Below are 27785 nucleotides of genomic sequence, written 5' to 3'. Positions count from 1 at the left end.
TGTTGTTCTTTAAGACGTATAACGACACACTCATCACTTTGAATTGACGTCTTAATATACATATCCACATTTGACAAGTTTTCCGCCTTGTTTTTTCTAGTAGATGTTAAATGGTACCTTCTTCTCACAATCAGACCCTTCATTGCTTCCCACACACTTACTTTTGTCCTACCAGGTACTATGACCCCCGGTACATGACCAGGGAGCAGGGTCAGATGTTGATCATCCCACGTGTGAGGGAGTTAGACAATGGAGAGTACTGCTGCATTGCAAGTAATGGTATTGGAGAGCCAGCCAAGAGTTGTGGAGCGCTGCAGCTTAAGATGAGTATGTCTGTTTTAAGGGAAGGGGGGTCTGGTCAATCATGAAACTGAGTGCAGATGTTTTTTTGATGTACAGATGTTACAATTTCCCTGAGAACAATACAATAACAGTACTAATACAGAGGCTAACCCAGTGTTTTTTGCTTTTCTAATGTCTTTATTTTCCATTAGAGCCACAGATTAAACGCCACCCTACCAATGTGACCCTTCTGATAGAATCCAAGGCAGTTTTGCCTTGTGTCACACTTGGTAACCCCAAACCTGATGTCACCTGGCTAAAAGATGATGAGCTCATCAAGGTATACATTTTTTTCTTTCAGTACAACCAATAACAGGATTTTGTTGTACATTTTCTATCAATAAAAATGAGAATGGCCAGGCGTGGATACAGCTTGGTGTCTAAATTGTGCGCCTATATAGCAGGTATGCTCAATTCCAGCCTACGGCCCCTTTCACACATCATTCCCCCACTCTCTCTCCCAATCTCCTGCTCTATCCACTGTCCTATCTTCTCCAAATAAAGATGTAAATAAAAATAGAACTTTACACACAAAAAAAGACAAGAGCCTCAGTTTTGTAAATGGACTTGTAATTATACACATGGATGCTTTTGAAGTCTTTCTGACCACAAGCACTTCTACATTACTTGTCAAATTCACCCATTCATACTAGATTCACTAACTGATGGCAGATGCTGCTATGGCATACCATTAGTATTAGCTAATATCATCATACACATTCGGGAGCAATTGCGGGTTTGGTGTCTTGCCCAAGGACACTACGGCATGTGCTACAGGAGCTGGTAGCTAACCCTGTACCTTCCTATTAAGAGACAAGCGACTCTACCACTGAGCCATAGCTGCCCTAAGTTTAAGTAAGACAGTCATGGGCTGGAGATAAGGAAAGCATTGGGTTCTGAGTCTGACTATGACTTAGGAGCATAAGATAGACCAGAAAACCTTACTGTTTCCGCATGGTTTTCAGTATTATTATTTTGATAGGAAATCCATATTAGCTTTACAAAATAAACAAATAAAAAAGTTAAAACATGTGATATAGTAACAAATTGTTTCCTCCCTCCCAGATCACTGACCGTGTCACCATTCTTGACTATGGTGCACTGAAGATACATAACATCCAGAAGGAGGATGCTGGACAGTATCGCTGTGTCGCCAGGAACAGCTTTGGTTTGGCCTTTTCAAAGCCTGTAACCATAGAGGTCCAGGGTATGTACAGTATGTGAACGTGGTTTCACTTTCTTCCCAGCTTGTACATACACACTTTCAAAACTGTAGTTCAGAACAGTGGAATGAACAATTGGTTGTTGTTTTTTGTGACGTTTGAGGTTAAGGTGTAGAGTGTCTAAATGTTTTGTGCGTTTGTACTCAGCCCCTGCACGAATCCTACGAGTTCCAAAGGAAAAGAGGGTTGCATATGGAAGCCAGATTTCCCTGGAGTGTAACGCCACTGGAAACCCAATCCCCACCATCACCTGGCTTGAAAACGGGAATACTGTGAGTGTTCAGCTTCACTATCGGGATATGGGTTTTAGCCATTGTGAGTTATTGCTCTCTGATGCTGATATTTCTCTTTGAATTGACAGTCTCTCTAGGCACATTCAGTTTAGCCCAATCAGGGTCAATAAGTGTATACAGCTGGAGTATTAAACACATTCCTGCTATGCTTGGTCCCTCTGTCTCTAATAGAAGCTTTTGATCTCTCTAAGAATACTTTTGTCTTGTTCACAGTGGTCGAGTTTAGCTCGAACATCACTCAAGGCCAAAAAGAATCAGACACATATCATCACGTAGTTGAAATTTTGTCACATTGTCAGCTGCAAAGTTTCACATAATGGATCAGCTGTGACAGTAATGGATTAGATAGCCAGAAAACCAAACACTTATTCCAGTCTGATGAGCTTCTTACATGAAGTTCCCTAACGTCCCGGAGCAGACAGCTGAGATGAAATAATGCTTTAATGGGGACAATTGGTCCAGCTAATTTTACAAGACGCAAAAGACACAAGGATTTTCAGAGAGAAGAGAGTGACTTGTTCAGTACCTGTCCTCAGGTAGATCTCTTATAATGTCAAACCTACTTGAGTGCTGATGCAGCTGCAAATCTCAGCCTGGTCCTCAGAGTGCCTTATATCTTTGTCTGCAGAAGCAATGCCATCTGTTCACATGCTTAATTATGTTATTTTCCTTTGAGGCCTTTCACCATGAGTTGTTTGAGACAACAGGGACACAGGGACATTATTGGTATATTGTCTATATCTATCTATCTACATATTGCACAGCTTATCAGAGCAATTGAGGTCATAATGTAGAAGCATATGACTTTGCAGCAAAGTTATCTTGAGTATAGGCCCCTCAACACACACATCTACACACACTGTTTTGTTCTATAACACACAAGTTCTAATCCACTCACTTTGCTCGCTCTGTCTCCATGCATGCCTCTCTCCTTCACACCCAAACACACACACACACACACACACACACACACACACACACACACACACACACACACACACACACACACACACACACACACACACACAGGCACAGGCACAGGCACAGGCACAGGCACAGAAAGTGGATGCACTCTGGAGATTGGCTGTGGGATCAGTGATATAAACAGCAAAGGAATTCTCATTATGATGACAGAGGATTGAAGAGATTGCTTTCCATTTAGCCAGTGATTCACAGTGTTATCGGCTTTAATTGAGAGTGAGCACAGAGACTTTTAACAGTGTTGAATGGTTTTTTGTCAACTGCTGACGTGTGATCTAAGGACTCTGGCTCGATGTTAGGCCCGGTCATGATAGATGGTCTTACTAGGATACAAAACTTTTATAGAAGGCTGATGTTTATCAGAATGATAAAAAGACAGATAATTAAAGAGGTAGAGGTACTGGCTGATAATGAAATTAAAAAATAACAACCTAAATAGGAAAGATTTGTTTCTCTTTGGTTTGCTAGTCAAACCTCCAACCCCCCATTAAGCTTATATTTATGTTTTATGTCTTCTCTGAACCTTAAAAACACCTAACTATACCTTGTAACCAAGTGGATATGATTTTGAATTTTTTTTTCAACAGGATCATATTTGACCACCTCATGAACGTAAAACACGTTTTTTATTCAACATGAAAGCAGACATTTTTATGTGTGCTATGCAGGCAGACATATACCACATAATGTCTGGCTATTTTATAGACTTGGGTGCTAGCTACAATGTGATTACAAGCCCATAATGCTTGTAAATAATGTGTGTGTGTGTGTGTGTGTGTGTGTGTGTGTGTGTGTGTGTGTGTGTGTGTGTGTGTGTGTGTGTGTATGTGTGTGTGTGTGTCGATTAGAATTACTGCATGAGCTGCTTTTCTGGCAGCTTGTTGAGGTCATTAATTTCAGCATGGCTGGAACAAGCTCGTCCTAAAAACAGGCGTTGTCTCACACAACTTCAAATATAGACACAGTGCACTTCAAGCACCCTGACGCACACACAGACTGCAGACTGTCACATAAATCATTTACAAATATATATGCAAGTGTGAATGCATGTACTAAAAGCAACCGAACACATTCATGGGACAACATCTGCCTGGTGTGAATACCAGGGAATTTTGACATCTTTGAAATTATTACAAGTGGTTATATTACGGCCACATTTATATACACTTAATTTTATCAACTCAACACCCATGAGGCCGTTTAATGATTAGTGTGTGGGCACTTTACACTTCGTATCTTTATATATATTGTAAATTTGGTTTGCGACTGTGAAAGCACAATTCTCTTGATGATAATCTGCCCTAATCTGCTCGCTGAAAGTGTTGTCTAATAAATCAATGACACTTTAACATTACTGTCTGTATTCAGAAAAAGAAAAGTAATCGTTGTGTGGCTTGATCTGAGTCACTTTAACCGGAAAATATCCAAACAAACAGCCTGATCTCCCTGGACTAGCCTTGCTAGCTGGTTACAAAAGACAGTAGTTATTTCTTGCCTTCAAGATTGAGATTTGTGACAAAAATCGACCTGCTTGTCTGTAAGCATGTTCTGCAGGCAGTCCCTCCAGGATTTCGCGGGATTTTTTTGTGATTGTTGCGGCCCAAAAAGCCTGAATTTGCGACAGCTTTTTGAAAAAATTGCGGTGAAAGTTGCGATTGTTTTTTTTTTGCTTTTTTCCCCCAATAACATCTCAGGGGCAAGTAAATATGCTAAATTACAGTTGTTTTTAGAGAACATTCTTGATGTGGCCACTGACTGTATTTTGATTCTCTTGATGAGACTGATGCACAGTCAGTTCACGGCACTCTGAAATTAATCTGCATCTTTGATGACAAGGAGTTGATCAAAACTTACTAAATGTGTCTGATGTTTCACCAAACTGGATTAAATCAAGCTGTAGACGCAGAGCTTTTTACGGTAACCACGGCAACAACTTCAAACATCAAATAGTAAACAGATGTCCCCCGGTTGTGTCTTTGTCACTAACGCACACCGTGGATAAAAATCATCAATGAAGATGAGACAGATGCATGGAGGTGAGGAGAGATGGTTCATAAAGCACACCTGCAGCAGGTAGAGACCAAGTGAACACTGAGCCCCTCAATCTATAAATAATAACGTTGTCATGTTCACTTGTCCTGCCTGCTGTCCTCTCTTTTCACCCGTTCTCTGTGCGTGTTTTGTTGTTGAAAAGTGCCGATCAAGTGAGGACTTATGTTTATGTTCCAAGGAAGTCAAATTGATGACAAAACCGATGACGTACAGGGGCTGAGATTAATGTAATTGGTCAAATTTGCGGGAAAGTTGCGGTGATTGTAAAAAATTGCAAGGCCGCGAAAAAATCGCGCTGATTGGTTGAATTTGCGTCGATAGTTGCGATCGCGAAATCGCAACTTCCTGGAGGGACTGTGCAGGCTGCTATCAGACCATTGCTAATTTCCTTAATGAAAATGATGTCTGATGAGTAAATGTTGATCAAGACCTCTTTTTCAATGACAAAGATGAGACAATGATGAGCTTAAAAAAAAATGATCATAAAAAATTGGATGGATGTAGGTTTGATTTTTGTTTCGGACGAGATGGCACCAAAAAGTTAGTGATGGACAGTCAGATGTCAAAATCCACAATATTTTTCCCAATGTAAATATATTCTGTCTGTCAAAATAAAAAGCAGTGCGTTCTTTTTAGGGGCACAACGTTAATTTTGCCATGTATCCGCAACAAGTGTGCTGCAGGTACAAATTTCACTCTTGCATACATCCTTTCTTTTCACTGGTGATTTTTCCCCCGATGCAACCTACAGTACAACCTTGATAACAATGTCTTATTGGCTTAGTTAAAAAAAGTGTTTGTCCAAACGTATTGACTGAAATATATTCACTTTTATTGACTTAAACTAGACCATAACTAGAACTAAAACTATAGAGGGCAAAACAGACTGAAACTAATAGGCATTTTCGTCTTAACACTGAAAATAAGACTTTCTGCAATTGCTGCCAAAATGAGCACTGTTTCAGACAAGCAGCCTCAACTCCATGCAATCAAACTGACAGTTATCAGCCAGCTGCTTGACAAAAGTGGACATGTAGCAGCTTAATAAGAGTAAAATATTTCCTATGAACTACTGGAGCCAGAGCTAAGCAGATAGTGTTATGTGGTCAGACAAACAACTCCAACTGGATAGATAATGCTCCACAGGGATTTTTTCATTAGAGCTTTTACCATGTTGGCCATAACAACTTTATAAGACAGTACAATAGGTTGGCGTAACATATTGATGTTTTGCTGTTGCAGCCAAGATGACAAAACCAAATAACTTAACAGAAGGTGATTTAGTTTTGTCCTCTTAATGGCTGTATATCTGGCTCGTCTTATACATCATATTTTGAAATGTCCTTACACAAAGACACATTTCTGCTGCCGTATTTTTTCTCTTACTGTCTTTTTTTTCTTTGCAGATCTCAGGAGCATCAGTTGAGGAGACTTTGACAGGAGAAGTAATCCTGTCGGTTCTTAAGGTGACAGTGAATAAGCCTGCTCTGTACACGTGTTTGGCCTCCAACAGACACAGCGCAGGAGCCAACACAGTGAAGGCAACTGCAAGAGTCACTGTGGCAGGTAAGGACACACACTTTCATCCCCATTTGACTCCTATCGAATGTCTCACAGTATCTGATAAATCAAATAGTCTGAGATCTTTTCATCCCTTTCATGTCTGCATGTCAGGGGGTTGGTGCTAATAGCTCTGTTGCTATGCTAACTTTTAAATTAGTTGTTTCTTGTGTCTTCAGCTGTCTGTTGTCCCCCATTTGGTTGATACCACAACCACACTTGCCCACAAAAACATGACCACAGTCACCTAAAAAAACACTCACACCCCTCCTCCCTGACCACACACACACACTGTCCCTCCACCTGGCTATCCCTCTGTATCCTCACAGCTAGCTATGAGTTGGTGAGAGCAGCATCATGATTGGTTTTCTTTTCTTACAAAGACTGATTTTTGTCTTTTTTCCTCTTCTCATTTGTTCGTCTCCTCTTTTCTCACCTCTTCTTCTGCTTACGTTTCTTCAACCAACGTTTTCTGGATACTGCCACTTCCCCGTAGAATGGAGGTAAGAGACCGTCCCTTGTACTTACATACTATTTTTCATTGACTGATAAAAAATGCTTTAGCCCAGTTGAAACACTTTGAATCAGAAATGCAACATTGCAAGTTTTCATATCCACCATAACTGCATGTTTGGACAAACTTATGGCAGGAACTTGCTTTGGTTTTGCTGAAAATGACAATGCACTTTAGCTGTCAGTAAACCCACAATGCCAAGAGTGAGCCGGTCTCTCAGTCATCCATATGGTGAGAGTTGAATTTGAACTCTGCTGAACCACAACACAAAAACCAGCCACCACATCTGGACGGTGTTTCTTGAGAGAGAGGTATATCGGGAGGAAGTGAGGGAACGAATGACTTCTGTAGGGGCGAAAGAAGAAATGTAGGCCCTTCGATGTCTGATGGGAATTTCTGGGGTAAAAATAAAGAGACAGCAGAGTGCAGGTCAGAGACTAACAAAAGGATCATGCTTAATGCTTAGATCTTACATGATTTGCCAACTCATGACCACATCTGGGCTGAATATTTATAGGACGTAGAAGCACACAGCCGGAGAGAGAAAGTAAAGATGAAGGAGGACATGGTTGGATGATGTGGTTTGATAGATTTACTGGTCAGTTTGAGTTTGATGGTTTGACTTACTCTACTGAAGCACCAACCTCCCCATGAGGCAACATCTGGAGTTTCAAAGAGCTGCAGAACACAGGCAGGCAGAGAGGAAGGTGGACTGAAAGCTGTCAGATGGACCGTCAAGCAGAGAGGTCATGGATGTGAGGCTGACAGAGAGAAATATGTATGCTGGAGGATATATATTAGCCCCATACATACGAAAATGTATACTGTATATGAGCCCTGCGTGAAATCTGATAGACCATCACAGGTGACACCCTTAAATCTAAAAATATGATTGGCCAGTGCTTTGTCAACTTAAAATCAGAAACAGTATTTTGACTGTGTTGTTACAGGCTGCTAGAAGCTTTCTTTGCATTTAAATGGAGCACCTCTTTTTTTGTTAGTTCTTAAAGAGGTCTATTTCATAGGTTAGGTGCATAACAATGGGGCTCCATAGGGGGAAAAAGTTAGGTTGATTCTTAGGGCCCAAAAAACTATAAGGACATTTGCAGTGGTGAAATCATGGTGCCCACTATATTTTTTCCAAGGGGCCCAAAATCTTTGGACTGCTCCCCAGGGTGCATAGGAGAGAAATACTTCAAACAAAAATAGAGGGAAAACTTTGTTACTGAAACATTTCCATAAATGTATTGATGACAGTGCATTGTTTAATTACTTTGACTTTTTTATTTTGCATAAACATCTTCTTTTTGTGTCCATGCAGAATTAAGCTAAGAAGAGTTTATGTTGCCATTCTGTTGTGTTACTTTTAAGAGGAATATAGGAATATACAGTATTGGCCCAAGACACATTTTTGGAATATAAATGTTTTTAAGACCAGATCTTAATTCAAATTAAATAATTAATAATAATATAAAAAACTGTTTCAATAAAACAAGGTGAGTTATTTTTTCAACATCTTTTAAATTAAATAACGATTTCAAATTAAATTGTCATATCAAAATTAACTTAAATATGGTCACATGTCAAAATGAAGCACTTACGATATTGGTATTTAAATAGCATACATATTAAAATAAGCTGCAGTATATTGAAGTATTCCGGGTCTGGTATTGGGCATACCTTGATTCTGTTTCGGTCACATACTCACTTGAATTTCTTCAGAATTAGAATCAGAATCAGAACCAGAAATACTTCATTTATCCTGTGGGGGATAATTCAGTCATTACAGTTACTCCTATACACAATAAGTAAGAATATCAAATAATATTAATAGAAAAATTAAAAAATAAGAAATACATATGGTAAAAAAAAATGATAATAATATAAGTATGTACAGAGGTGCAGAATAGTTTAGAATAAGCTTTGTAAAAAAGTGCAGGGAATGAAGGTAATTTTTACAAGGATGTTAAGTGGAAGGCAATCAGAGGGAGGAGTTGTAGAGTTTGATGGCCACAGGCAGGCACTTGACAATTTTTTTTAGATTTGCTACCTAAGGACATGAAACTCTTTGACGTCTTTTATGCATTCATAACCATATTCTCAAAAAAAGGCATCATAACTCTGCTACAGTTGTCAAATAACTTGTCCTACTTTCATGTACTTTGCTACGGTCACCATTTCACTTCATCTTTCATCCCCCTGGCACTGTAGCAATGAAGCACAGCTGTCCTCAATCATAAAGAGCCAACTCCCTTAACAAACAAGTGACACAGTCCACTGTTTTAACAAATATTCAAATTTAATTGCTAAACCAAGATGATCATACTTTTTCAGATGTATTTTGATGCAAGAAAATCCCCTGTCTCATATTTGGGTCACTATGGTATAATTATTAGAGACAGCTATTGAAAATGAATGCTTTTAACTTGTACCTTATGCCACCTCTGCAGTGCAGTTGGGACACCCCATTCAACAAAGTCTGGATCCACCCCTGTACATGCAGTATGTTGAGCACACACCTCAACAAGAGTTCATTATCCATCAGGCAAAGCAACCAAGGATTGATTTCTCCAGTGACATATAGTTGGCATCTTTCACTCACAGTTTCTCTTTCTCAGGGTAAAACACATACACAAAGAAATTACAAACTGGTCCAGCAACATTTTAACAAATGACGGGCAGTGCCAAGCACGGCTCACTGGCTTCCCTGTGTGTTGATGGATACTTACAGTTAATGTCCATTGCTTGCACATGTTGCTATTTCCTGTTCTCTTGGGCAATTATGGCTGCATGGCCAGTTATCTGCCAGTTTGCAGCTACATATTTCTCATAACACTACTCCATTATATATGTGAAGGTCAACATAAATTAATTTATCTAATATGTCATCGTAAATAAGATATGTCCCAGATCTACAGTAATTGCAATTTCCAAGATTATGGAATGCACGTATGGTCTTACAGTTACCAGACTTTATCCAGATCTGGTGTGGGGTTATTGCTAAAACAGATGAGAGGATACAAATGAGACTGTCCAGTGGTCTGAGTAAGGGCAGACTGGGTTCATTTGTGAATCTAAATTGCCCGGAGGCATTAATGCATTTATGTGTGAATGGCTGTCTGTTTCTATAATTCAGCGTTGTGCAAAACAGACTACCAGTACTCAGTATACCCATCTGTCACCCAGTGTCATCTGGGCTCTATTACACCATAACTCTGAGTGAAGGGAAATTTTGATGACAATGAAAGAAACCTTCTTACAAAATGATAGCCTCACTTGCACATGCTTCATGCAATCTCTGAGGCTTCATTGGCGAGAATCGTTTGTTTTTGAATGTCCTTGTGCCGAGCCGGATTATGGATAAGACAATCAGGAAAGTTGGGTTCAGGCTCCTACTCCCCAAAAAACACAGTAATGGATACACTAGTTGTTGCAATCAGAAGCATGTACATTAGTTCATGTAGTATGTGTACTTACTCCGCTAATTCTGTACAGTGCTTTTCATTGATATTGGCTTGAAGCAGTTTGATACTCATCTTTGTGCTTTTGGGACTTCTTTTGACTCAGAAAGCAGACAAGCTGTGTAAAACTTTGATATTCCTTCAGTAAGGTGTAAATCAATCAAATCATAAAGTTACAGTTGTTTCTTCCGACAGACTCTACAAGGGCATCTCAGGTTACTGCAGTGCATACCGAGGAGATGTCTGTCGTAACAACCTGCAGGATGATCTCCTGGTTTTCTTCAATTCCTCCCTATCGGACCCCGAGGACATGCAGGAGTACCTGGTTCAGAGCTGGTGGACAGAGCTGGAGGGACTCAGTATGCTGTGTAGCCCTGCAATACGCTCACTGCTCTGCCACTCCTCTTTCCCTGACTGCAACCCATCAGGGTTAGGACCGGCACCCAAACCTGTCTGCAGGTACGCCTTTTTATTAACATGCTCACTTGTGACCGGAATGTGTGAAATAAAGTAAGGAGTATAGATAACCATGTTTTTGTTCTTTCAAATCAGAGAGCACTGCCTGGCAGTAAAGGAACTGTACTGCCACAAGGAGTGGATGATGCTTGAGGGCAGCAGCTCAGTCCAGCCTGGCTTCTTCAGCTCTCTAACTGGATCTCACAAACCAAATTCATTGCTGCCCAACTGTCAGGCTTTGCCAAGTCTTCACACAGACCCTGATGCTTGTACACATGTCCCTTTTGTAGGTAAGATATACCTCAATGAGACAGCCTGAAGGAGTGTTTCAAAGAACATGCTGGTATACAACAATACAAGCATTTCTACACACTAAATTTAAGGCAAAATTCACTTTATCCTCATCTTAGATTCATTTTTCTTGCCTATCTAGTATATGTCTATCTTTAGTTAGCTCTGTATTTCAGAACAGCACAGCAGTCTAGCATTAAAGTGAAAAGGAAATGAAGGGTCATATAAAAGAAAGCAGGGGGTTGGCTGGGCGCAGTTGCTTGTGTGCTGAGAGCCAAATAAAGCCTGGCCTGCTGTACTTCAGGGCATTGATACTGATGAGGTCATGTAGAGGGTCTGACCAGCTGAGCCAAAATACACAGCTTCACTTGTGTGTGTGTGTGGTACATTCTTTTAAGTATTAGGTATAATAGCTGGTTCATTTGCTCTGTAATGCTAACCTAACAATACTGAACTGACAGCGCTGATTTCTCTGTGGTGTAGTCGGGCTATTGACGATTATGTATTTTTGATAAAAAAGACTGTTTATCTTTCTGTTTCAGACATCAAGAGGGATCAAATTACAAGTAAGTTAAAAAAGTGCAACATCAGAGCTAATCTCTCACTATGAGGGCATCATTTGTGAAGTAATAACCATTGAAGATAACATTTTAAGCCAATATCCACTCTGTTTGGAATCAACAGCAACCTGTTACAATGACAGAGGCCGTTTCTACCAAGGCCACATTAATGTGACAAGGTCTGGGACACCGTGTCAGTCATGGAGCCAACAGGTACAGTGCTTTGTGTTTACAGAGAATGTAAAATGTTAATACTACGGTTTCATAATGACCCCACGGCCCTCCAATCACAGCTGTAAAAGACATGATGAGGTGGGAAACGTTGAACAGTGTTGATAACATTTATGGGATTTGACATCAAGGCCACCAACTAAAGTGATGCTTGTTCTTTTTTGGGAGGATGTTCAGTTACATATCAAATCCTGACCTCGACGCTGAAACAGAAAAACATTCAGAAGTGCTTACAAGTGCAAACGCAATCACACACACACGCTCACTGACACACACACTTTCCCTGTGGCCCAAAAGCCTCTTTATGTTTTTATAGCTTTCCTCAGTGAGAGGGTCTGTTAGGGTGAACTGTTACTACTCTCCTGTGCAGTGTGTGTGTGTGTGTGTGTGTGTGTGTGTGCCAGGTCAGCAGAGAGGGAGGGGCTCATAATGTCACATCCTGTCTCTGGAAGCAATTAGCTTTCACACGCATATGCTGAACAGACTCCATTACTACCACACTCACACTCTGAAATGATTCTCTCTCTCACATGAACATATACGTTTGAGAAATCGGCCATACTTCTGCTCTCTAATGTAATTCACAAATCACATCTTTTTCTTTCTTTGCTCAATGTTGGCTCAAACTTGAAGTACTGCGAAATGTATCTCCCTTGTGCACACCCCAAGCGCACCTTAGAGCATACAACTCAGGTAAATACTGATGTTGCATTCAATATAGTCTCTAGTAGACAAATATGTACTCAAAGTTAAGTTTCTCATGGCAAGACTTATCAGCCCAATAACGGTCTGTTAATCCCCTTCATTGAAAATCATCTTAAATTTAAAAACTTTACTTTGCAGGCTGTCAATTATTTGTTGATTTAGTCGATATTATGCTTCTGTATTGTGTATTTATCAGAAGATCCACACGTTGGGTGCATACTTGCAGGCAGGGAACCTCTGTCAGAATCAGGAAACAGTGATGATATTTTTATGGCTACTAAAATAGGATACTAAAATAGCCAAGATAAGGACAGAAACATCCACAACTTTGTTCTAACCTTTGTTCTGTTGGATTTGGTCCTGCTTCTGCCAATGCTGTCGCTCAGTGGGTAAAGTCGGCTTTCTCTTAATTGGGATGTTCGTGGTTCGATCCCAGCTCCTGCAGTCCTTGGGCAAGACACTGAATCCTAAATTGCTCCTGCTGTTGTTCAGCGGTGTGTGAATGTATCTGAATGAGATTAGCTAATACTGAAGCCTCGACCATAAGTGAGTGAATGTGGTGTAAATGGGTGAATGCGACGAGTCGTGTGGGAGCAATTTGAGTGGTCAGAAAGACTAGAAAAGCGCTATATAACTACAAGTCCATACAGAGGTTATATATGCTCGTCGCAGAAGTCGCCAGCTCCACTCCTGGCCGCCTCCATTTGCTGCATGTGTTCCCCCACTCTCTTCTCCCCAAATTTCCTGTCTCTCTTCAGGAATCCTGTCAATAAAAGCAAAAATGCCCAAAAAACACAACTTAAAAAAAAAGGCATATATCCATCAAGTATTTAGTCAGGACCTCTTTACATATTAAAATGCATTATAGGATTTTTGAACGGTGGAAAACTCAGCCGATTTTTAAGGCAAAATAAAGTTAGCAAAATTTCCTAGCTAGCCATAGCTGAATCCGCCTGTGACATTTTAAATTTCACTGGACAGAAGTGAGAAGGCCTGTTCTATCTACCAATGTCTAAAACCACGGACCCTTTCTTAAAGAAAAAATGAAGGATAGTGTGAATCTTATGGCATTTTGGATCCGTTGGGTAAGACTCAACTCAGGATAGCAAGTGTCTGAGAATATACACTGAAATCAAGTTGTGAGAAAGTAGCATGTGCTCCCTCCTGGAAAAAACATAAGATTGAGCTAATACACATAAATTAAAAGGTAGACTGTTGAGCATTATCATCAAAAATAATCCCATCCTGTTTTAGTTCCTGGCAAGATTCTAAGCTTTCATTTCCTTTTAGTGAATTTAATAGGCTCCTATCATGATTGGGATCATTTCTGCTAAAGCAGTTCTCCCTGAGGAGACTGTGAAGCTGATTGCACCATTTTCACAGAGGTAGACCGAGTGAAAACCCACGCTCTTCTTTTTGGGAAAAATGTGTCGGAAACAACAATTAATGGCTAAGACGACACAGTATAAGACTTTGTTGTTGTTTAAGGCTTCTTAAATTCCCAAATATTAGATTCATGGTTCACTTGCATTCATTAGCTGATTATATAAAAGTCAATAAATGAATATCTGACTTGCTACAGGCAACATCTTGATTTATTTTGTAATAAGAGTGCAGAGGTTCGTTTTCTTTGTCTATTCAAAGCTTTCATTTAAGCTTAATAGTGGGGGCAAAATAGCAGCAACACAGTTAAGTAGAGGAAATGCCAATGTGTGTATACCAACGACTTTGCTTTTCTAACTTTTAGAAACATGCAAAGACTTCCTTAGATGAATCAGCCCTGGCAGATGATTTTTGTGTCATTCTCGGGGTGGATTTACTGTCAAATTTATGGAGAACATTTCACCTGCCTTCCTCCTTCACTAAAGTCACAAGAATATCAGCCTTTCTTAATAGATTTAATGTCTGTGGCCAATTACTAAGACCTGCAGAACGAAAACCAAATAAAGTCTTGCTCTGGAGTCAATGTTTCCCTTAATGCATCAAGGAGCAGATATTTAAAGGACACTTTTTCAAATAGGTATTAAGTTTTCTACACTTGCAGGGTCTTGCAGGATGTGAGCAGAAATCTAAATTGTTCCATATGGCTCATGTTGGCCTCCATAGCAAAATCACATTTATGTCCTGCACATACTAAACACATATGTTACACATTTTGAGCATAGTGTGAGGGGTGTCCTATTTTGTGCTAAGTCAGGGAGACATACTGCAGCTAAACTTTATTTCATACCTTTGAATGGAGACTGTTGAGAATTCAACTACAGAATTAAAAATATGTTTAATGAGGAAGAATGATAATTTATCATTGTCACAGTTCCATAAAGAGTAATGAATTAAGTGTCAAGTTTCATTCTCACTGGGCTTTGTTGGGGTATAATTTAGTACCAGTACGTCAGCACACCTGGTAGTTACCCCGAATGTTTGCAATGCAAGTTAAAAATCAAAATATCCTGGTACATTTAATTTTTAATATACATTGAAGTTATTATTTTCTATTGTGACACTGTATTTGGTAGGTGTCATTTCTAAACCCAAAAAACTCTGAGCCTTTGGAGGTATGCTAAACCCCTGCTGATGCTTATAAAGTATATATAAAGAAAACTACATTACAAAATTGCATTGTCTACTTTCACAATACGTTGTTTTAAACATTCCACATCAGTGGTGAATAAATCCCACGTGGACTTTTCTTCATGCATGCAGCTTCAGAAGCACATGTGTTGAACCCAGCCCTTTCAGCTTATAACTCCACTTCTCCAGGGAACGGTTGGACCAGTGCTCCTTTGATGACTTAAGCTTATGACACACAAACACACCAGATGTTCACTGTTTGAATTGGCACTCAAGATTGAAAGAAACATCGAGCAACCCCTCATACCCCTTGCTGTAGCACATTTTACACCCTCTGCAGCCATTAAATTGTAACCTTACCACCGATCCTAGACAAGGCCTTGAATAATAAGATAGTTGAATAGTGTTTGCCTTCTCTTTTTGTTTTCTCTCCTGATGAAGAGTCGGAAATTTCATGGAAAGCAAGAAATTCTCAACACGCAAATTTGCCTACGTTTGAACATTCCAGGAAACAGTTATACAAAAAGAAATTTAATCAGCAGACTTTTCCAATCTCTCAGGAGGGGTTTGTTTTATCTAACTCCAATATTTTCCTCTAAAACACCTCTGGATACACAGGTTGGATCTAAGATGTACTTAGATTGCAACGTTAGGGAATAGAAAGAAGAAACAACAAATGCTTTTATGACATAAACTACTTTTTTAAAAATACCTCAACTGTCAACACCCCTGGTTCATTTAATAGTGTTTTACTTTAGAAAAACATCTTATAAGGTCAAGAGAACTCTGCAGTTCACTGATTTTCTTTCTTCCCTGTACCTTTCTGTGCTGTCTCATAGGTTCCCCATCAGCACCGCCTGTCTGTGGATGTGATTCCAGAGTTGAAGAACTCAGACAATTTCTGTCGGAATCCCGGAGGAATCAGTGACAAGCCGTGGTGTTTCACTTCTAATCCCAATATACGCTGGGAGTACTGTCTTGTGCCACAGTGTGGAGAGATGAGCATGGTACCAGGTATTACCTGCAGTGCATTCTGCCTGGTGTCAGATTCCTGACACTTAGTGTAGACAATGTCCACCTATTATTATTTCCTTTATCATTTGCGGTTGATTCTATATTACCTAGCTTTCTTACTGATCTTCCGGTTGTGTAAAATGTTTAATTCTGATTGGTTTAACGTGAGAAAGCAATACATCAAATAGAACGTGAGAGGCAAACTGACAGGCAGAAAAGAGTTTAGGCACATTTTGTTACTGCTTCTTTACCTCTAGATGACAATTAGTTTCCGTTAGCATCATATTGGTGAACAATGTGGCTAAAACCCTTGTTTCGGTTAGCATGCCAGATCAGCATGCTAAACAACACAGATGATCACATATTGGAGCCTGTCCAGCAATATTAGCAAAAGCAGCAGAGCAGGAGAGTGAAACTTTCGGTTACCGATCGCTACAAAGAAACTTAAACCATGAGCGGTGGTGATGATAGCAGTAGGGTTCAAAGATGTGACAGTTGCCTCCTTTATTTTTAAAGGTGTGTCAACGGCAGAACTCAGAGAAGAGTACTGCGGACCTACAGGGTGGACAAGACCCCTCCACTTCATGTCAGGGTCTTGTCCACTCAGTCAGGATTCTATTTACCATAACCATTTGCTAACCCTAATGGACAGCATTTTTGTAATACAACATTCTGCCACTATCAATTTAATGTACTTTTACAAATGTGTCTCATAGTAAAAATCAAAGGTGAACATTGTGAAATAATATAAATGTGTTGTTGGAACTCGATGCATTCATGAAAATGGGTGACAATTACCCAAACCCATTTTGTCATTTAATCCAGAGACACCAACAACTCCTTAATCTATATTTTTTGTAAATAGAGGTTTATTTTCATCGCAGATTTTTTAATTCAAGCAACCATGAACACTTTCAATTTGTGATGCAGTACCTCCTCTTTGCCAGTTTGTCCTGAAGTACTTTTTCAGCAACAAATCTCATCTTGCTACTGTACTTTTTGAGAATTTTCACCTCAGAAAGTGTGTAAATCTGCTTTTTCACTGACGTACAGTTGTGTGATACCTGACTCACAGCAGCAGAAGAATCAGTATTAACTTCGGTCCTTTTCATAACCAGCCTATACGTCTCAACAAGAGTTTAAGATAGAGTTTAATATTGAGGTTGATAGTTGCACGTTGGTGATGTAGCAGATTGACTTACATGCTGTCTCTGCCTCTCAGTGATGAAATCTGAAGCACCAGGCCCGCGTCAGACGACTCGCCTCCCACCAATGTCATCGTCTCCAGCTTACTCCATGTCTGTCATCGTCATCGCCCTAACATCAATCGCAGTTGCTGTCTTCCTCACTATCGTCATCCTTGCCTGCCGCAGACAAAGGAAGCAGTGGAGAAACCGGAAGAGGTGGGACTCGAGCAAGATTTACACGTCTGTGCATCCACCTGTGGATCCTTTTATTCATCACTCCCTCCTTTTGTCCACAGAGCCATGGAGACCCCAACACTGAGTGCTCTTCCCTCAGAGCTCCTCCTGGATCGACTCCACCCTAACCCCATGTACCAGAGGGTTCCCCTGCTACTGAACTCAAAGCTGCTGGCCCTGGAGTATCCCAGGAATAATATCCAATATGTTAGAGATATTGGAGAGGGAGCCTTTGGACGGGTTTTCCAAGCCAGGTGAGGAGCAGGGATGACGTGGAAGGGACAGGGGAATGGTGAGAGGTGGATGAAGAGCCTTTGCTGAAACAAAGAAGGATATTTCAACACAATGTAGCCTTATTCAGACTTACACTTGATACTGCCATGTCATCATCAGAAGGGAACATGTTGTTAAGGATGTTACTCAGGCTGAGAAAGAGAAAGAGGTCAGACAGGCTGCAGAGAGGCTGAGGGGGTATAAAGTGGCTCAGCAAGGCCACTGGTCATTCTGAGAACTGCTGCGTCATTCACAAAGTCACAAGGCTGGCTGCTATAGGTGTCACTTACACTGCACACTGGAGCTGTTCACAGCAAGACATGAACACCTCAGACTAATCCCTAAGATTAGACACATAACCAGAATTTAGTCATACAGTAGTTGCCCTTTTGAAATATCAGAAATCTAAACACGTATCTGAAAAATATCATTTAAAAAAAGGTCTCTGAAAAAGGTCTCTGCAAGTTTATTTCATCCTTCTTCAAAGAATTGCTGCAAGGTACTGACTTAGTTGTTTTCAAATCTTATCCACATTTTATAGGATTCCATGGTCCCTTAAGAGCAGTTAAATTATTTCCTAAATAAATTACTGCTGAGATAAACTTTTGAGATAAAGATTCTCTGACCTAGTGAGAGAAGGATCTTGGCCTCATCTCTCTCTTCCTTAACAGGTCCCACCATTTATGATCAGAACCCAATTACAATGCATTGTATGGGTGAATGTATGGAAAATTATATACATTTTAAAGACACTATCATATAGCATTCCTTATGATGGACTTAAAGACATATTCCACCAGATCCGTGTCTGGTTCATCTCTGATCCGTCACGGCACCAGATCTGATAGGTTTGCATTCTAGTCAATGTGTTAACTTCCACTGGATCCGCTCTGTTGTGCTCCGGCTCCATCTCTGATCCGGCAAGTCGGAGCCATTAAGCTCAGATACGCACGACTTCTATATTTGCCGGATGCCGGAACATGATACATAAATCCCAACAAAGGACAGGAAGTCAGGCACCAAAACAAAATTAAAATGTCCGGTAAATTTTCAGACTAAAATAATCTGCATTATCACTAGATCGTATTTCACTAAACTACAACAAAAAACTGTCATGATGAGCGGAGCCAGGTCTGGAGACAACAGGTCAGAGGTTTTGAGAGGACGATAAAGACAACATGGATGAGGAGAGGTGTCGGATAATCGTTGATTGAGTGATTACCACGGCAAAACCTTGATCACATGACTCCAGCTGTCTAGTGGTCCTGCTCCGTGCTACTTTATGAAAACGCATTCGGTGGGTGTTGATGCACGAGAGAGCACGGAGCCGGGACGGCCTGGACACAGATCTGGTGAAAGTCTGATGTTAGTTGTACAGATATAAAGTGGTGGAAATGTACTGAGAGTAAAAATGTTTGAACAGTTTTATTGCAGACTTGAAAGTTCTATTTGATGTATTGCTTTCCATGTAAAATAAAACCTTCAGCGTATTTGGTTTAAACAGGATCAACAGTTTAAGACATAAAAATAGCTACAGTATCCTGTTTTATAGTGGCTACTATGCTTATGCTATTTTTAAGTTCACAAGCAGGCGACACACTCATCTATTGTTCGTCGTGGTCTGTCATCTACTCTGTCCGTTGTTGCACACCACAAAAAGAACATATGAAACACTGTATTGCAACTTCTGCACTTTATTCTTAGAGTTTATAGAATTTTCACAGTAGCACTTTAATGTAGTTGAGCAGATCCGAGATGTCCTTCAAGATAGCTGGTAATCCCTTAATAAAAACTGGAATGGTGCAGTATACTGACACCCCTGAGAATACATCAGACACTCAAGCAGGCTAACTTATGCACATACATTCGTAGACTATACATGCGACCTAATAAAAATGAGTTGATTCATTCACACAGAAACATTTCTAGAAACCTCATGGAGGAAGTGAAACAATAAAGGTATTCTCACTTTATAGCCACATCCTGATTCTGAGAGTCTACTCAAAATTGGCAACACAAACCTGGAAGTACGAGAGCATAACACACACTGTACACACACAATTATGCACCACACACTCAAACACACATACAACATATGCAGTGACCCAAACAGACTCCAGGAGCAAAAGTCCTCTTCCCTGACAGATGGGGAACAATCTGTGGTTTATTGGTGTGTGTCTGAGCGTGTGTTACCATATTCATGCATGTGTGTGTGTGTGTGTGTGTGTGTGTGTGTGTGTGTGTGTGTGTTTTGTGCCCCAGCTAAAATTAAAACTAAACTGAGAAAAAAAACATGTTGACTTTAGTTTGCCCCTCGAGCCAGACAACACAGGAAGTGTGTGTATTTGTGTCCTACTGTGTATTGAACGCATGTTTCCTCCAAGTTACTGACCTTCACATTCCACTGAACTGATACAGTTGCATTTTTTTGCTGCTTGTTAGTGGACTCAAATGACACATTAGAAATCTTTTAAATTCCTACCGAAATATCAAAACAATTTCAAAGTTTAATGAACTTGTAAGTGGTTCTTAAAGAAGCAATATCTACACTCACAATTCCTGAACTACTCTCCTTTTTTTAGAGGATTTTAAATGCTTATGTGCTTTAATATATTTGTGCATGTCTGTTTATTGCAGAGCACCTGGCCTGCTGCCAATGGAGTCTTTCACAATGGTGGCTGTGAAGATGCTGAAGGAGGAAGCCTCAGCTGACATGCAGAATGACTTTCAGAGAGAGGCTGCACTGATGGCCGAGTTTGACCATCCAAACATCGTACGACTCTTAGGTCAGTGGGTGTGTGTGTTTGTGTGTGTGAGAAAGTGGGAAAGAAAGAGAGTCAGGGCCAGATTCCCAGATAGGCTAGAGTAACAGCTGGGTTTTACATTGTTTTGTACCTCAATCGTTTTCTTGCAAGATATGGTAAGTGCAAAAACAGATAGAGAACCATGGAAAATGGGACCTGATGGAAATGAGAATTGAGAAATAAAAATGTCCAATTCATCTGTTGATTCTTGAACTGCATTGTGGGAAATGGTTCTGCTGCATCAATCTTAATGTCTAACATGTTTTCCATTTAAGCAGTACGATAAAGAACCAAAAATGTCCCACTGTAAAACTTGTATTGATTTAGAGAGAGCATTTCTGATATTCACAGAACAATTCAAGTAAAAAATGATGTGACTTGATAGAAGTTTAACCCATAGACTGTATACAAAATGGACATAGTAGCTGTGACGTCACCCAACAGTTTCTGAAGCCCTCATTTGGAGACGATCGTCAAGGGTGCCAAATTGAAAAAGCTGAACTCAACCTAACTTCTTCCAAGATAGTGTGAGGTACAGAGGCGGGCCTTTAGCCTTTTCGCTAGCAGCTACAGGATGCCCACCTGTCAATCAAGTCAGCCATGCCCTTAATTGGGCAAAACTCATAAATGTAATATATTCAAAAATAATGAGTTATAAAAACATTAACCCTCCATACGGTGTATGCTAAGAGAGAAATTGGCTATTCAGACATAAACCGTTTTTTGAACCAGGCTGTAAACATGTTTAATATTGCACTAAAGATGGTCATTTCTGAAAGGGTGTGTATGTGGTTTCTGGAGTTTCTGCAGCCAGCCTCAAGTGGACGCTTTATGAACTGCAATTTTTAGCACTTCCACATGGCCTTCATTATTTAAGACCGGAGGTTGCCTTAAAGCCTTGGTCCAAACAACAAAGCTAGCAGAGAACCTAAGAGGCTTTATGAAACCTTGTTATTCAACCCATTATCTAAGAGACATTTTTGTGAGATTAAGATAAGTTCAAAGCTTGAGGAAGTTTATCTAGCAGAGGACGGACACAAACACACTCACACACACATATGTAGACTACTTCCCTTTTATAATGCTCTTGTCCTCCTCAGTTATTTTTCATTATGATTCTATAAAGCCTTCATAGATACAGATAAGACTGTTTGGCAGTAAACAAATGCTGCTTGACGACAAAAGTGCCTTTGTTGGCCTGGTTGAAACAAATGTCCTCTATTAATTTTTATCCAGGCTAATACAGTTTATCTAATCTAATACAAACAGATAGCATCCCAATATACTTCCAGGAAGACACTTAGACATGTGGCATACTGTCAGTGAGTAAACAGAGCCGCTGGTCATTGTCTGTGCTGACAGAAGTTTGTTTGCTTTGGTTCATTTTACAGCTCCAGTCGTTGTGAAATGTTGTTTAAGTCAACATTCACCACAAGAAAAAATATATATAGAGAGTAACAAACTATAGTATCGTATATCCTCTGTTCTGTTTTCAGACAACTCATATGTAAAGTGACACCCTGAAACACAGAGGTCTCTAGAGACATGAAACAAGAGTTGATTTGATTATTTAGTTAACTTCTAATCACCCTCTGGACTAATAATACTCAAGTGTAAAAATATATGCGTCATTCATGACCTGCTTGTGTCAAAATTAGAGGCGCCATATGTCTCCATGCCGTTATTCAGTTCCCTATATGCATGAGCAGGTTGAGCTTATTTGTTTTGTATATTTAGTGTGGGAGTGAACCGTTTTGATCCAGCTACTAATCTTCAGGCAAGCCAGCTACTGTTGAACTGCAGTCCTGCATGTGGAGACCCCCTGTCTTACACCACCCTCACACTCACACTCATGGGAACAGTAATCAGAGCTTGTCCCCTGGAGAACCGTCCTACTCTGTGACCCACAGAACGTGAACTCGCTGAGCAAGCGACATCACTGTGAAATGGCAAAATATTACAGATAAGAAAACAAAACGTTCTCCAGTGTGTGTGTGTGTGTGTGCAACTTAATCTTTGTTGATATTGTTTTTGACCACAATATGGCACCCTTCATTTTTTAGGATAGCTTTGACTTTATCAAATATGTTCTGTGTTGTGTTATTTCACACAATAAAACACCAAACGGTTGTGTAATCCTGTGTTTGACAGAGTTAGTGTCTGGGTTACTGGCAGGTCAGTGAGAAACAGTGAAATGCACTGAGGCTCAGTGCACTTCAGTGGCCTGACCACAAGTGCACTAATCATCGGCTGTATTGGAAAACGTCAGACAAATTTGCGTGGGCTGAAGCTAAAATTGGCTCCAGGCAGAGAAAGTTTAACCACTGTCTGATGCACAAGATTTTATTTTTATTTTCTCTTACTGTTGGCAGATCTGGTGATTTATTATTCATATATTTTTCCACAGGCCCATAAAAGAGTTAAAAACTGGAGTCAGAGTTAAAGCCAGTTTTTATGAATGAGACATTTACAACTTCTGCTGGGCACTTTTGGGCTTTAACAGTGTGTGCTTTCATTTCTCTCAGTAGAATAAATTACAGAACATATTTACTGGAATGCATGCATAAACAAACACAGCTAGTTTTGAGGGATTGGCACTTCAAGCCAAAATACTATTCCATAATCAGAAGCATCTATTAGGCAATTATTCATAATTGAGACTAGGGACTCAGACTAGGGCTAAACAATATTAAATAAGACTGGTATTACAATATTTTTTAATCATACAGTCACCATGTTATTGATTTGGGTCTTTAAGTCTATTTTTGTTGGGTCGAGCCTTCTGACAAAAGTTTGAAACATTAAGAAGAGACAACAGGGAGTCACACAACACTTGCGCTGCAGGTGTGGACCGTAAACGTAAAGACTTAATTATAATTTGTGTTGCAGTCACATTAACCAGCACCAGGACGAGGTTCTGCTAGTAGCCAGCACAGGCAGTGTCTGTCTTGACATTTATAGTCATGCTCAGTCTTTAAAATGTTCTCTGGTTCTGAATCTCACACCACGACACACGTATTTCCAGCGACTGTCGCTAATGTTTTCTTCTTCTTTTGCTGTTTGATGCAGTTAGCATTCTCCTCCTATCACTTAACGCTGTTAGCAAACAGCTTTAAGACACTCTATAGCCACCTTCTGCCGGGAACACCGTATTACAACCAGGCACCGTGGAAAACAATGCAAAATTGTGGGGACTTTTTTAAATATATTTTTTGGACATTTTTGCCTTTAATGGACAGCTGAGGAGAGACAGGAAATGTGGGAAGCAGAGAGAGGGGGAGGACATGCAGCAAATGGTCGAGGCTGGAATCCAACCTGCGACCTCTGCGACCTCTGCGACGAGGGCCATAGCCTCTGTACATGGGGCGCGCGCTTATACTGCTAGGCCAACAGCGGCCAAAAATTGTGTTTTTAAAATGAAATAATACTCGCATTAACTCTTACATTTTTAATATGAATATTCAAGCATTCGAAATTCATGTCCCATTCCTACTTTTTTTGATTGATAAAAGCTTTGATAGCAGCTGAGAAAATGTGGAAATGCTGAATTTGATGAGCACAATCATCCACCCAAAATAAACTGCTCATGCCTTTGAGTCTTGCAAGCTTCCCTTTTGGATCCATCGAGTTAAGTAATTGTCTCGTGAGTCTCATTGCAGATTTAGAGAGTTTATTTTGGCTTTATGCAAAGGAAATCTGAAATGACTTAATAAGGAATCTATTTTGATTAATATGTCTATCCTCAGGAAAAGCCCCTGCTGCCTTATTAACATGACATTTCTATTTAACTGAAATTAAATCATCTTAATTTGATTCAGACTCCCATGAAGTGCAGACACAATCAAACCACTCCCTGTGAAAAAAATGTGAAATTCTCTCCTAATTGCTCACATTTCCCCGCAGCACTGACAGGCTGTAAAGAACACACATTCAGTTTAGAAATATACTGTGTTTACATCACAGGCCTGCTGATATAAGACTGTGCATCCACTGTGCATGAGGGTTTATTTGTGTGCAGGCCATTTCACGGATGGTTTAGTCTATATTTATGTCTAGGCTGAATATTTATTTACCTTGAACGGTGAATGAACTCATTTAATGATACTGCTGAAGAAAAAAAAACACTCCATTCAGCACAGCTCAGTGATGTCAGTGATACGTTTATGTGGTTTGGTATTTGTGTTTCTTCTCTTTAAATCCTGATGAGGGAAAATGCACAGCTCATAAGCCCACTGTGTGCTCTACAAAACATTATGATTAAATATCCTCTGTATGCTTTCTTCCACAGGTGTGTGTGCAGTGGGTAAACCCATGTGTCTGATGTTTGAGTACATGGCCCACGGGGACCTCAATGAGTTCCTGCGCCGGAGATCTCCGTCACAATCTGTACGCACCCTCAGCCGCGCCAGCCTGTCAGGACGCAGTTTTTCCCTGGAGATGGAAGCTGTGTCTCTCTCCTGCACTGAGCAGTTATCGATTTCTAAGCAGATAGCGGCAGGAATGGCCTACCTATCAGAGCGCAAGTTCGTCCATCGTGACCTTGCAACCAGAAACTGCTTAGTCGGGGAGGATATGATTGTGAAGATCGCTGACTTTGGCCTCTCCAGGAACATCTATTCAGCAGATTACTACAAAGCCAATGAGAATGATGCCATCCCCATTCGCTGGATGCCCCCAGAGTCGATTTTCTACAACCGCTACACCACTGAATCAGACGTGTGGGCCTACGGTGTGGTGTTATGGGAGATTTTCTCCAATGGCATGCAGCCGTACTATGGAATGGGTCATGAGGAGGTTATCTATTATGTGCGTGATGGTCATATCCTCTCCTGTCCCGAGAACTGTCCTCTGGAGCTGTACAATCTGATGAGGCTCTGTTGGAGCACACACCCTTCAGATAGACCAAGCTTCAGCAGTATACATCGAATACTGGAACGTATGCATCAGAACACGTTAAGCGTGAATGCTGAAACTGAGGCAGACTGCTAACCACAGAACTTTTCAGTCATTGTGATTCATTTCTTTCACGTCAGACAGTTGGATTTCTTTTATTATGTCTTCATTTTAAGCTTTAAAGCCGTCACAAACAGGGTGAGAACTACAAATATACTTTTTATAAAGAGAATGCAACAAAATTTCTTCTTCAGCAACCAATAAAAAAATGAACGGTCACCTCTGATTCCACAGTGGCACACACTCACTTTAAAGCATTACTGTTGATTGTTTTAATAGACAAGTCGCTATTCCATTTTTGGGGCATTTTTATGTTAATTCTGTGTCGTTTATTTAATCTGTTATTGGTTTTTGTCTTTCTCTTGTTAATAAAAATATCTTATTAAACTTAATACTATCCAAATTCACCTGACAAGGCCAAAGTCCTATTTCAAGAAACTAAAAGCCAGCAAAAAATAACACCCGAATTGCGTCAACACGCAGTACAAAATGGGGTACGAAAAAAAATATTATTAACCTTCTTGAAACAAGAATAATGTCCTTATTCAATTTTTGATCAAATTAAAACGTTTTTTTCTATCAAAAGTATTTTTAAGTACATTCTGCTGGACTGGTCAGGTCAGTGTGACTTGTATTAAGTTTGATGAGATACTTTTTTTTTTTATTAGAAATTATACAAAAAATACTTGCTTGGTTTTGAGTTTTTGCAGTGCAGAAACCTTGAGCAGAACCAGACTCATTGGTGTACTGCCATCTGCCAGAACTTGATGGACTTGATGAAAAAAAGTGGCAGTTTTGTTTGTGACTTACGGTCAACACTTCCCCAATGTTCAAAAGTATCCTCATTATCAAAATTAATAAATAAGCATAATGTCAGAAGTGACCCAAGGATACAAACTCTCCTTCTGGTCAAGCTTGGCCCTCTGGTTTCATTTAAACTGAGGCAAATTTAATGGGGCATATTATTTCACACTTTCAGTACCATCAGCACACTGTCGTTCATTTTATGTGACATATTCGGTTTACTCAAAACTCTGTCTTGACTTTATTTGGTGAAGATAATACAAGGAAATTTTTTTATAAATGAGAGAAAATGTTTATGATATCAAATATAAATATTTCACATAAATGTTTAAATCCTTTATAAATTATGTGTGATGTTAACCTTTTGTTATTTGTTACGCAACATACTGATGCAGGTTTTGCTCTTCTTATTTCAGTTTAAATATGTTATTTCTTTGTATGCCTTTCATGTTAATTAAAATATTTATAAGATTATAAACATGACTCTGACATTAAAATGTCTCTTTTTTGGTGTCTTTTGAAAAATCATTAACAATCACCAACTGAAGAAACAAAAAAGAAACAAAAGCCACACGACACAGCAGTCTGCTGTGTCGTGTGGCTTTATGGTGAGTGTGTGATAGCAGTGAAAAAAACACATACATACAACAAACAGAAAATGACACATCCACCACAGCTCCCTCAGTAATATATCAAGGGAAGCTTTTCAGATAAATAACACATCTGACGTACGACCAAAAATTTATTGCAATGACAAATCACCATCAAATCACATCTATCAATATGAAATAAAGCAATATGAAAAATGCTGAGTTTTACATCTGTGGAGCCACAAACAGAAGGATAAGTTGCACATTTCTGTTTGTCTGACCCTAAACCTCACTCTGCTTTAAAGGACTTTGTCTATCTGTTAAATCACATCCTCCTCCAACATATGTTCCACAACAGCCCTCACCCCTCCCACGAAAACACCCTGAAGTATTTCACCATGTGGCTGCTGCAGTGTTAATACCCTCCACAAGAGGGACCAAAGGAGCAGATTCTTTTTCACACAGTGCTAAGCATCATGACTGTGTGCAGTTTTTACTCTCTGTGTCACAAAAAAATATCCTCACAGCCACTTGTTCCACTTACTGGAGCAGGTTTGAGTTTGAGGATGTGTTTTGTGTTTGTTTCCCTCTGCCTGTGTGTGAGGATGTCTCCTTGTGTGTGTGTGTTTTTGAGGATGCCTAATATAAACTGTTTAAAGAAGGCAGACAAAGTTTCTGTGGATCAG

General features: G+C 39.9%; 2 protein-coding genes across 3 annotated transcripts in view; one reads left to right on the top strand and one right to left on the bottom strand.

Moving 5' to 3' along the window:
• Nucleotides 1-27785, bottom strand: part of rassf6 (Ras association domain family member 6) — a 51622-nt gene that overhangs the window by 20415 nt on the left and 3422 nt on the right. Inside the window, exons 1-2 of one of the 2 annotated variants that reach the window (XM_034709881.1) lie at nucleotides 18239-18260; nucleotides 17457-17992 (exon numbers count right to left, since the gene is read on the bottom strand). The gene's annotated coding sequence lies outside the window, so the exon portion shown is untranslated. Of the gene's footprint in view, nucleotides 1-17456; nucleotides 17993-18238; nucleotides 18261-27785 lie in introns of those variants that run through there. The other variant, XM_034709877.1, reaches the window with a different exon arrangement.
• Nucleotides 115-26899, top strand: musk (muscle, skeletal, receptor tyrosine kinase). Its single transcript, XM_034709876.1, has 15 exons — nucleotides 115-327; nucleotides 495-622; nucleotides 1408-1549; nucleotides 1713-1837; nucleotides 6298-6457; nucleotides 6948-6954; nucleotides 10622-10885; nucleotides 10979-11172; nucleotides 11716-11739; nucleotides 11858-11946; nucleotides 16080-16254; nucleotides 17477-17657; nucleotides 17738-17929; nucleotides 20586-20734; nucleotides 25041-26899. Exons 1-15 carry the CDS (start codon nucleotides 195-197, stop codon nucleotides 25739-25741), a joined length of 2664 nt encoding a protein of 887 aa, XP_034565767.1. The 5' UTR covers nucleotides 115-194; the 3' UTR covers nucleotides 25742-26899.

This window comes from Notolabrus celidotus, chromosome 19, assembly GCF_009762535.1.
Source record: "Notolabrus celidotus isolate fNotCel1 chromosome 19, fNotCel1.pri, whole genome shotgun sequence".
NCBI classification, from domain to species: Eukaryota; Metazoa; Chordata; class Actinopteri; order Labriformes; family Labridae; genus Notolabrus; species Notolabrus celidotus.
This window is presented reverse-complemented; position numbering and strand designations above follow the sequence as displayed.

Bases quoted from the DNA above. Each gene is read 5' to 3' on its own strand.
- musk (XM_034709876.1), top strand. From the start codon at position 195: ATGACCAGGGAGCAGGGTCAGATGTTGATCATCCCACGTGTGAGGGAG. The intron at 1,550-1,712 runs GTATGTACAGTA...GTTTGTACTCAG, and splicing joins TGTAACCATAGAGGTCCAGG to CCCCTGCACGAATCCTACGA. The intron at 11,947-16,079 runs GTACAGTGCTTT...GCTGTCTCATAG, and splicing joins GTCAGTCATGGAGCCAACAG to GTTCCCCATCAGCACCGCCT.